The sequence below is a fragment of the Sinohyriopsis cumingii genome, chromosome 17, assembly GCF_028554795.1.
Source record: "Sinohyriopsis cumingii isolate HCF-2022 chromosome 17, ASM2855479v2, whole genome shotgun sequence".
Taxonomy (NCBI): domain Eukaryota; kingdom Metazoa; phylum Mollusca; class Bivalvia; order Unionida; family Unionidae; genus Sinohyriopsis; species Sinohyriopsis cumingii.
The window spans coordinates 55,652,907-55,665,662 of record NC_142977.1 but is presented as its reverse complement, the minus strand read 5'-3'; the positions used below and the strand labels follow the sequence as shown (position 1 = coordinate 55,665,662).

The following is a 12,756-nucleotide window of genomic DNA, read 5'->3' as shown; positions in this document are numbered from 1 at the left end:
GTCTGAAAAAACAAAAACAGAAACAAGAAATACAAAACAAAAACCCCAAATCATTTGTGCGAGACTGATTTAAATACATGAGCAAATATGAACACTTTCTGGCTCTTTCTCAGCATTTTCGAGAAAAATTTAATTATCCTCCTCCAAACAAACAAGGATATAGGATTTGTGCAAAAACTGAAATATTATGCTCAGTAGATCTGTCATATTTCTTCAAAAGAACGATAAGATCAAAGAAAGTGTAGAAAAAATTCAAATCGGATTATTTATGTAATGTCGGACAGTCCTATAAATGGCACATTTTGTAGAATCAATATGTTATAAAGTAAAATATTGGGTACTTCATAATATTCTGTCAGTAATATAAGAATCGAAGTATTCTTGTCAAATATATTTATTTTATCCGTAATTCTTTTATTTTATTCTTTAAAAAATAATGGTTTGCTACAAATAATAGTACAAGATCACGCATATGCATGTAAATATGAATCTAGCTGGTTGAATCAGACATTATGTGACCAACTACTACTATACGCAAGGTTTAAACGTGATATTTAGTACAGCAGCACTGCGAAAATATTAACGGTCTAAATTTTAACTTGAGCCCGGCTTGTGGGTGTGGGGCTTGCAATGAAATGCCATATCCCATTTTTGCACTAACATCTTTTTTAATCATAAGTACTATTTATGATTTAGTCTAGTAATGGAGTGACCAAGCCAATTACATTCGATTTATAAGTACAACAAAATAAAAAAGGAAAATAACTAAGACATTAAACGGTACGGACATGTGGCCTTGTATTCATCACAACGGCAAAGTAAACAGAATCCAACGATACACAATGTCCACTGATTCCTTTGACTTTAAAAGATATTACAAATTCATATTCAGTACTTTCAATGTTCATGAGCTAGACAAGTTATTGATTTCATCAGTGTGTTGATAGACATACGTTTCAAAATGCTATGATAGACAAATAGATATATTTGTTTTGCGATACATATATACATTATTTCATTTCTACCTCGCCATCTGCTTGGTACTGTGGCGACTTCTTGAAATATTGGCTGCAGCCGACCTTGACCTGATACTGCTAGCAGTGGTAGGCCTGGTAAGTCTTTCTACAATCCTTTTCAGTTCATCCCGGGTGACAACTCTCCATGTTCCTGGGTAATGCTTTGGAATTTCTGGATACTGATGCTTCATGTAGTGGCTATCTTTAAACTCCTCCATCCGTCTCCTGGCAGCAGTTTCATACACGTTCCGTTCACGTGACCATAGCACAGAACGTCGCGCACTGGCTGTTGTTGGTCTGGAAAGCGAATTATCATAATCCCCAAAATGCCTCTCGGCAAAAGATGATTCGCCGAATACGCTCTTCCTTATCTCCTCTTCCGAAACGTCTTCCTCATCGGCATTTAGCTCATTTAACTCCTCATCCATTGGAAACCTCTGTGTAGATGTAAAATTACAAAACCAGTATTAGACTGTTCAAAGCAGTAACCTTTAAGGCAAGAGTTTTATGTTATTGCTGGAACAATTTTGAAAAAAAGATTGCGTAAGGTCAGACAATTATGAATCTTTGAAGCCAGTTAAGAAGAGTCCCAGTTTGTATTTTACATGTTACTCGTGGAAAATTCTTTGAAAAGAAAGACTAAATCGAGCAAAAGGAATGATGCAAATTTTCTGCAGATTTCCCTTTGTGGTGGCAGTGGCATTATCCAAAATTCTATCGAAGGTATGATGTCTGGGCGTTCTTAATTGGAATCCGTTAGTGCTTTTCGGTCGTCTTCGTGATGGAAGAAACCGAACAATCAAAAAGTCCTTACTAACTTTGGCTGGACCTTCACTTAGTCTCCCAACATTTTCCATTAATCATTAGTGTAATTTTCTGCTTGCTTTCACCCTTTGACTGTTGTTTTGTCTCACGAGCTCAAATGTAAAGACCATTAGCTAACACAAAATGATACATTGAAACTTTGGACACATTCGAAATAATGGCCCAAAAAAGCACATGATATTAAATTCAACAATTATCATAGTGATATTAAAGATTATATGTTCATAAGTTTAGGTGGGACAAACGTGTGTGAAATCTATTAGTGCTGAAGAATAACATTCAAACAAATAAAAGTTGATTTCCAAAGTCAATGTTTCAGAAAAGAATTCAGATTTAAGATGACATTTAGCAATGATAACATTGAATTAGGTATCACTAACCTTGAAAGCAAGGGCGTTTAAACAAAGACAGGATGATGATGGAATATATCAGAAAATTATATCCAGGTATATTTGCAGTGCATGCTGAAGATCTTGTAAAATTTACAAGGTCAAATCTAAAATGACTCGACAAAAACAGATATAGAATTTATGGAGGACAAAGACTTAAAACAACAAATGGTGTCTGTACAAGAAGTAGCTGCACAAGAATCAACTAGGACCAATAATGCCATATCAATCTGAAATAGTTCCTACCAAGAATTAAACAATGTCACATAACTCTCAAATAGTTCCTACCAAGAATTAAACATTGCCACATCAATCTGAGATAGTTCTAGACAGGAATTACACAAGGCCACATCAATCTGAAATAGTTCTAGACAGGAATTAATGTAACATCAATCTGAAATATTTCCTAGAAGGAAATAAACAATGCCACCTCAATCTGAAATAGTTCCTAACAGGAATTAAACAATGATACATCAATCTGAAATAGTTCCTACCAGGAATTAAACAATGCCACATTAATCTGAAATACTTCCTAAAAGGAATTAAACAATGCCACATTAATCTGAAATATTTCCTAAAAGGAATTAAACAATGCCACATCAATCTTAAATAGTTCCTAACAGAAATTAGAGAATGTCGCATCAATCTGAAATGGTTCCAACCAGGAATTAAACAATACCACATCAATCTGAAATAGTTCCTAACAGGAATTAAACAATGTCAGATCAATCTGAAATGGTTCCTACCAGAAATTAAACAATGCCACATTAATCTAAAATAGTTCCTACATTTGAATGGAACGAGGAAACGTTGCACATTTCTGAAAATAAAAGTCCTTTTGTATACGGTCATCCTGTTGTTTGTTCGGCAACAACTCAAGACAATGTATCAAACATAAAGTGTCTTGGGGATGCTTTTGTTTCATTTGAAATGCCTAATAAAGAACAGTATGTAAAGTCTCTCTATTTAAATAATGAATATGCAGTTGCCTACACAAATAGTATTCAATAGAGGGAACAAATTAAACGGGACATAAAAAAAAAAGGTTAAAAGAATGTTTAACAGAACGTCTACTTACAGAATACACAAGAAAGAGAGAAAAATATTTCTCGACAGAAGAAGAAATGTTAATCACGTGCATGACCACTGATAGGCAGATATTGTGATCATCAAACAATATGACAAATACAACAATGGATACAAACACAATTTGCCAGTGTTCGACATTTTCTCAAAATACGCTTCTGCTGAAAAAGTGAAAACGAAATGGATGATGACATATACCATGTCTTAGGGGATATATTTAAAGAGCGAATAGAACATTAAATAAAGTTTGATGAGAGATGAAGATTTCACAACATAAAGTTACGTATTTGCTTGCAAGTGAAAACACTTTTCAGTTTCCTTAGACAAAAAAATCATCCGTAGTAGAAAGATTTAACAGAATTCATAACATAAATACTAGAATGGGGTTAAAGTGATTTCAAAGAATTTTCCACACCTATGAATAATGATGTAACAAAGGTTTGTTTTCTATAGCAAACTAGTAATATAATATATTTGCACAATTTCTTACGAGGTAAAAAACATTAATTCTTGGAAACAACAAAATTGGAATGGTTCAGCGACTAGTGAGTGCGCCAGTAGAGTGCAAACGCTATTCTGAGGTATTTGAAACGTAACATCTTGTCACTCGTGTTTTCATAAACGTGAATTCCATTTTCTTAAAGCTGTTTTTGTTTACTGACGAAATATACGCTAAGCTGTAAAATGCGACAAAATGAAATGAATTAGTGAAAAGAAACGCACAATAAAAATAATTTACCTTATTTAGAAAAATGAAATCGGAGAAGAACATGGCAAATCTGCAAAGGCATTAAGACTTTCAGTATTTTGTGTAAATATCCGTACATGGGACTGCTGTTAGTAGATGACGATCACTGATTTGATTATGAGATCAGACACTCTGACAGCATAATGTTTGCTAGGTCGTCCTGATAACTAATTTCTTTACGGAAAAAAATCAAGCACCAATCCTCAACTCAATAATAGTATTTCGTTTATTCCCCCCCCCCCCCCGCTCTCTCTCTCTCTCTCTCTCTCTCTCTCTCTCTCTCTATATATATATATATATATATATATATATATATATATATATATATATATATATATATATATATATAAAGAATACAAATCATATGGCGAATAATAGTCCTTTCAAGTGCACTGGATCCAGAAAGGGATCACGTTTGTCAGGGATTGATTAAGATAAATGCAATAAACTGACAACGAACAGTGCAAAACTAATATCTAGCTAGCCTATGCGCTTTCGACTCTCAATGAGTCTTTTTCAAAGGCAAATACAAAACATAGACAAGACAAACAAATAAAACCGACAAACAGTTGTCTTTGCAAAACTTTACATGACTATAACTAGTTGCGGATGCTGAAAGATATTTTATATTGACCTAGAAATGGATGAGGCATAGCGTTATCTGTTATTTTATGTAAACTGTAAATTTATGTATGCGCATATTATATTTCATTGTTCTTCTCCAATGGCCACACTATCAGTGATATAACACTTATAGCAATTGCTCACAACCCCAAATGGAGTTCTGAAACCAGGAAAGAAAAGGAATATTACTGGATACGCCGCCTTAGAACATTGAAATCAAGTGGTTTAAACCAAGAATACTAGACAAAGACAGCCATTCACAAATAAAATTACCTTTTTGCGCCCGGCATGTTCTCTTTTCAATAATTCTCTAAATTTGTTTATTAGTCACCCATTAACATATAATTAAAATTATAACAATGAAATTTGCGCGTATATAAATTTACATAAAATAACAGACGACGCTATGCCTCATCGATTTATATAAAATATCTTTCAGCACATGATTTGCATTATATATATATATATATATATATATATATATATATATATATATATATATATATATATATATATGCTCACCATTGATATCAACGAATGAATTGAAGAACTTCAGTGTAAATGAATGAGGCACAATCAAATTATTTTTCTATTATATGGGTAAATATCTTTCAGTATAAATAATTAATGTGACTGATACTTGCCATGATAAACAACCCTCTTTTGTTTGGAAGGAAATAAAGTACACCTTATATACAAATTGCTTATCTATTTTTATTGTTCTGGGTAAACATGTGCAGTCTCACGATTATTATATTATATGACGTAAAATTATACACCTAAGCTTATTGACAATCTTTAATATCTGATTAAATTGGTTACCGTATATGTTTGCCTGTAAGAGCCAAACATTAATCGAAAGAGACTTCCCATGGTTCACAATGCATAATAGTTGAGTTAATAAGAGTCTATGAAAGTTCAGTAGCAACACACTCGTTCTGTACATCTTTGATCCTAGACTGGATCCTAAATGCCAGCCTATATAAGGTTAAGTTGTCCTCATACATGGTCATTAGTTTCCTGCATGTTCTCCAGTTTCTTCACCTCAACGAACAAACTGACTCAAATCATCAACCGAACAAACTGACTCAAATCATCAACCGAGCAAACTACCATACCCAAAAAAGTTGTAAACTCAATACGTCAGCTGAACCGACTACTATAAACGAAATAAGTTGTAACAATGGTGTGAAATACACGTAAATTCACAACAAAATTAAGGAAATGTTTATGGCTATAGTTTCAGTACGCATCTCAAATTATCACACTCAGATTTATAATGTTCAATATATTTCTTATTGCTTGGTCTGGACAGGGCCGGTACACGGTTATTTTGCGCCAAGGCGAAACTGTTCATTAGTATTAATACATAATCGGCTTGATAATTTATTAATCTAATCTACATATTTAATAATAATAAATGACTAACGTGACAGCGTACTTCGTGTTTGGCGCCCTCCCTCACCCCAGCGGTTGCCTAGTTCACCTATCTGATTAAACAGGGCCTGATTCTGGAACTATATTTTACCACTGAACTGGCATCAGGGATTAAATAGTTGTCGTAATATTCTGCATTGTCGTGAAAGTAGTTTTGCTTAAGCTTGAACTTTTGGAAATTTGTCAACTCCTTTTTATTGACTAAAATGACTTTCTGGTTTACAGTTCTGAGACTAAACTTACCTGGTTTCCATCTACTATCCTTGCCTCGTACAAAATCAAAATCGCAGTGTCTCTCTCGCTGTGATTCTCTGTCTGTCTGTCTCTGTCTGTCTGTCTGTCTCTGTCTGTCTGTCTGTCTGTCTCTCTCTGTCTCTCTCTCTCTCTCTCTCTCTCTCTCTCTCTATATATATATATATATATATATATATATATATATATATATATATATATATATATATATATATATATATATATATATATATATATATGATAATAATAATAATAACAATAATAATAATAAAATTAATACAGACTATCACATTGAGGAATTATTTATTGTAAAAGTTAGTTTAACCGGGTCATCTGCATATGTAAGTCTCCCTAGAGACCGTTAGTATATCCAGGGTCAGTTAAGTAAGTATACGTAGAGACCTATAGTGTATGCGGGGTCTACTGTCTAATTAAGTATACGTAGAGAACTTTAGTGTAGGCAGAGTCTACTGTCTAATTAAGTATACCTATATATCTTTAGTGTATGCAGGGTCTACTGTCTAATTAAGTATACGTATATACCTATAGTGTATGCGGAGTCTACGGTCTAATTAAGTATACGTATATACCTATAGTGCAGGCAGAGTCTACTGTCTAATTAAGTATACGTATATACCTTTAGTGTATGCAGGGTCTACTGTCTAATTAAGTATACGTAGAGACCATTAGTGTAGACAGGGTCTACTGTCTAATTAAGTATACGTATATACCTTTAGTGTCTATTGTCTAATTAAGTATACGTATATACCTTTAGTGTCTATTGTCTAATTAAGTATACGTATATACCTTTAGTGTCTATTGTCTAATTAAGTATACGTATATACCTTTAGTGTCTGTTGTCTAATTAAGTATAAGTAGAGGCCTTTAGTGTAGGCAGGGTCTATTGACTAATTAAGTATACGAAGAGACCTATACTGTACCCTGGGTCAGTTGTCTAATTAGGTCTACCTAGAGAGGTTAAGTGTACCCAGGGGCTGCCGTCTAATTAAGTATACGTAGAGACCTATAGTGTACCCTGGGTCTACTGTGCAATTAAGTATATGTAGAGACTTATAGTGTATCCTGGATCAGCTGTCTAATTAGGTCTACCTAGAGAGGTTAAGTGTACCCAGGGGCTGCCGTCTAATTAGGTCTACCTAGAGAGGTTAAGTGTACCCAGGGGCTGCCGTCTAATTAGGTCTACCTAGAGAGGTTAAGTGTATCCAGGGGCTACTGTCTAATTAAGTCTACTAAAACACCTTTAGTATAGCCAGGGCCTTCTGTACAATTATTTCTACCTAGAGACCTATAGCGTATCATGAGTCCGCTGTTTAATTTAGTCGACCTAGAGACATTTATAGTAAATTCAGGCTCTTCTGTCTAGTTAAGTTTATGTAGTAGCCGTTAGTGTATCCAGTGATCAGGAAGCTTTGGTTATGTAATTTGTACATCAACGCTATTGTTTAGATCAATACAACATTCCTTGCATAACTGCATGGAGGTGATATAGGACATAGGTTTTATATGACTTAATTGGAAACAAAAAGCATGCAAGTTGTATGACCTAGAGTCAGGGCTACCTGATCTTTTGTGTTTCATCTGGTATTTCAGTCATCGTGTAGCTTGAAGTGTATCGTAATGCGAATCATTTAGTTAGGAATCAATTGTGATTAATTATAGCTTGAAGAGTATTGTAATGAGAATCATTTAGTCAAGAATCAATTGTGATTAATTATAGCTTGAAGTGTGCATCGTAATGCGCGTCATTTATTTAAGAATCAACTGTGATTTATTAAAAATAGTTTTAAAATATTTCCTTAACCGTGTGTGTGATAATGGTGTAGATTTTATTGTGATAGTATGTATTTCTGTAGGTAAATTGGTTTCTTTCATGCTTTCATCGATTTTGTATGTTAACTAATATAATGTTTTATAATTGCATTGTTAGGGTAATTTCTCTAGTCTCATTCAGTACATTTTTCTATTAAATGAAAATCAAAAGTATCACTTATTCCCGCGCCACTGACTGCAGTTGCTTGTTTAACTTTCGTTTTCTTAATTGTTTCTGTCTTTTTTCTGTCTGTCATAATGGCACACTCTTAGTCGAGAGACGCTTTTGCAGAAATAAACACAAATGTTAAATTAGGCAATTGCGCGATATTCTGGGATGAACATTAAAAAAAAAAATGCGGCTAAGTGGGTACGTGTTCTCGTTAGAAGCTCGCGCGCGAGCTTTGTATATGTAAAAGAGAGAGAGAGAGAGAGAGAGAGAGAGAGAGAGAGACGTCTATTATATATAGAATACATTAGTGAATATTTATTTCATGTAAAATATTACTCAATCGAGATGATGTTTGTCAAAAATGGACATTAATAGTAAACATTAAGCTTTTGTGTTAAATATCGTGATGAACATGAAATTGAGGCATGCATACAAACAAAATATGTATCTGTGTATATCTAGGATTTAACGGCACATCATCACAATCCAGGCTATGTTATGCAGACTAAAGCAAGGCAGCAAATATGGCAAAGGCAAAAATACCTTGCAAAACTCCCCGGCAAGACATGCCCTTTTAACAAAAGGAAATCAATTTTTTATTATCAAAAGATAAAAAGGCAAAGGCGGTGCAAAAACTCCCACAACGACATACAAAAAGCATACAAAACTATATACAAAACAAAGATAAAACAAAAAGGGTGAAGTACTTAAAGTACACAGTATGAATCTTAGTAAATAACAACACTCTCTCAGAAACGCCAAAACCTTGGAATATCAACATGAAACACATCCCAAGGTAAAATAGTTGCGTCCATGAGAGAGAGAGAGAGAGAGAGAGAGAGAGAGACGCACTTACCGATACCAATAGCTACGTTTCCAATTTTATGCTGACAATTCCTAGCTTACGTTTTTCCTTCGTTATAATGTTTTTAATGTCTCCAATCCTATTCGACAAGAAGTAATGTAAAAGATATTCCTTCAGTCGGGCTTGATAAACCAATGTATCGTGATGATCTATCTAATTATCAGGGAAGTTAATCATCCGTTACTGATATCATCTCAGATAACCGTAAATACAACAGACAACATAACGACCTAAACAAACAGCGTGTCATTCCTTTGCTGCCAAGAGGTTCCGTGTATGTTCTTTTTTTTCTTACTTCTTTATTCCTTTCGTTTCATTTAAATATTGTTAAATGAATTTTAAGTGGACTTCATGACAATTTATAACAAAATTTAAACGTACATTTTACGACTATTATGTTTGTACGTGGTCTTACATGTGGATAAAACTAGAGAACCTGGAGAAAACCACCAACTTTTGATGAGCAACTTTTTACCAGCATACATAACTTGACTTGAGATCGAACTTGAACCACAAATTGTAAAACGAACGCTTTAACACAGTTCTGCCTGAGTCCCAATCTTACCTTTCTTGGCAAAAAAACAACATATGCATGTGAGAATGGCTATGGGGATCAAAATATCACCACATATGGTATAACAAAATTAAATCTGTATGATATTGTAGTCGACGGATTCCAGAAGGTTATATTGGATCTGCCACATCCGCGACAAATCATATATACTTCAGATATAATCGTCTGCATTAATTTAATGCAGAAATAATGCCTGGATAAACGATCGTAGTTACGCTTGACAATAAAGAACGAATCGTTTGTGAAAATGTTCATATATTTTATGTTTCGCCTTAATAAATATACGGTCATTTTATCCATGATAATGTCTTTTTAAGTATTAAAAAAGGCAAACACAATATGCGCCCCCCCCCCCGCTATAGAAAATAAACTTGTGCACTATGTAACTTTATATGCATGACTTTGAAGTTGTCGAAAAATCACGGTAATATTTTCTTGATCCGAAATATAAAAAAGGCATGTATATCTTTACTACCAGATCATCAAGCAATTTAGTTATGAAGACTGATTTTCTTTGCTTCGCCTGCCAGTGCAGAAGGACAACTTATTAATTGATGTTTTTTCATTAACTGATACCCGATTTAGCCAAGAAATTGGAATTATTTTCGGCCATATTACAAGATCTTGCAGACACGGAGAATGATCCCACTTGATCATGTCAATTGATAATTTCGACATACGCGGTGCAACAGGCTTGACGTCTGACTCCGGTAGGGGAAAACGTTGTTTACTCAGGTCATATCCTTCACCTTGTCTTACAAGTGTCTAATTTCGTCATCATATAACTTCTCAAAATGAATCTTGGAAAATCTTGGGCATATATTTCAAGATGATGGTTATACATATTTGGTTTTAAAGCAAAAAAGCAGGTTTAAAGGGTTTTCTTCGCTATCAAATACAAAGGTATGATTTGTGTGATTTGGATTTTTAACGTAGCTTTAACATATCGCTACGATGTCTGTAGTGTGGCAGTTTATAGTGATACCTAGCAGTGGGGCATCATGTCGCAGACATACAGAATGATGTCCCACCCAGTCACATTATCCTGACACCAGGCCGAGCAGTCCCAACACTAATGTCTTAATGCTGAGCGCCAAGCAAGGCACCTGTATGTACCATTTTTGTAAGTCTTTGGTATGACTCCGCCGGGGATCGAACCCACGACCGGAGCGGTCAAATACAAAGGTCTGAAAGGATAAAAACTGAGTAAATCACCTACTCGAATGAGTCAGATAGCAGAGTTTTTTTTGAGTCCCAGTGATGACGTCATGTCGAAATTATCAATTCGAAAGACAATTAGTGACCGATTGTTTCAGATTTTTAATGAACAAGGAGAACTAATTTTATTAAGCGGATCCTGGATCAGCTCAAATGTATTCATGGCGAGAACCCGGTAACAATTATTTTTGATCGATATAACAGTCCTGATTCAATCAAAACAATGGGGCGTTCTTGTCAAAACGATGGAAGCGATGCGACAAAGTATGTATTCACATTCCGCATTATTCTTAGGCAGTGAGGAGAACAAAATGTCCGTAGCCAAGTTTATCTGCGAATTTCTAGCAAACATGAAGACGCTAACTGTTACCAGCGTGGATGGATTGTCAAAAAACTTTAAAGCCCCTTTAGTTATTTTCAACTTTAGACGAAGCATATACACAACTCATTCTTCATGCAATGCATATTGCATCATACACATTTTGAATTGTTGTACGATATGACGATGACAATGTGATGTTGCTCTTGTATCAGGTTTAATGTATGAAAAGACATACACGTATGCTGGACATGTAAGCTGATCCGAGAATAGACAACGATCCGTTGCTTTTTATGATATTTGTAAGAAGCATTTTTTGTACAAGCTAAGTTTGTAACGCCTCGTTGTCTCCAAATTACAGTAAATTTTAGAAAACTTATTTTTATGGATGTAGTGATGCAGCTGTTAATCGCACTGGCACATAATGGAGAAAACCCAAGCAAATCGACGGATTTTGCCTTTAAAAATGTATTTAAAAAATCTTCGGAACAGCACTTACTGCTTTCACAAGAAATTGCACTCATTTAGCTAGCCCATTCCTATCTCTGATACAATATCACTGACCTTGGCTTTGAGAATCAAGTGGAATAGGGGCGCATGGATGTGAATAGCTTTTGGAGTGCTAATTCAACATTGCAACTACGGTAGTTTCCCTTTAAAGACTGAGACTCAAGGGCAGACAAATAAAAAATAAATTTTAGCCGCATGTTTAATTCATATTTTCTTATTACCATGGCCATTTCATATAATGATTGGATACTTAGAGGCTTTTCCGAATATGATTGATACTGTTTGAGAATTTTAGCCAACCTTCAGAGTCCTTAGGATCTTGAGGTAAACAACAGGCCATAGGTAAAAAAATTTTTTTACCGGATTGCAGCCAGTTTTTGACAAACTAATATCTCGACACTGAAAATCAGATGCAAAACGCCAGATAGAAAAACCAAACACAAACACCAACACCAACAAAAACCCCAACAACCAACCCAAAACACAAACATCGAAAACAAAATAACAAACAAACACAATGTGAATAAAGCAATACACAAGCAACGGCAGGCAAAGACACAATGCAGTACAAAATGCAATAAACTAGCAACGGCAGGAAAAGACACAAAAGCCAAATCCAAAACAAAACACATACCAAATCCAAAGCAGCAGACCCAAAAACCAAACATAAACACATCTTGTTTACCATTTTCTATTTAGAGGCTACTGTGTTTCTCTAATTGTTTGTTTGTTGTATAGTACGTTGATGTTTTATTTTTGTTGTTTGCTTCGATGGCTTTGGGTTGTGTTTGATTTTTGAATTTCGTGTTTATGTTTGGTTTTTGGGTCTGCTGCTTTGGATTTGGTATGTGTTTTGTTTTGGATTTGGCTTTTGTGTTTTATGTTTTGTGT

At 34.6% G+C, this 12,756-nt stretch overlaps 1 protein-coding gene across 1 annotated transcript; it reads right to left on the bottom strand.

Moving 5' to 3' along the window:
• Positions 1–378: 378 nt before the first annotated feature.
• On the bottom strand, positions 379–9,366 carry LOC149778797 (uncharacterized). The gene is made up of 2 exons (XM_089938525.1): positions 9,236–9,366; positions 379–1,453 (listed from the first exon to the last, which is right to left on the bottom strand). Exon 2 carries the CDS (start codon positions 1,442–1,444, stop codon positions 1,022–1,024), a length of 423 nt encoding a protein of 140 aa, XP_089794651.1. The 5' UTR covers positions 1,445–1,453; positions 9,236–9,366; the 3' UTR covers positions 379–1,021.
• Between the last annotated feature and the right edge of the window lie 3,390 nt (positions 9,367–12,756).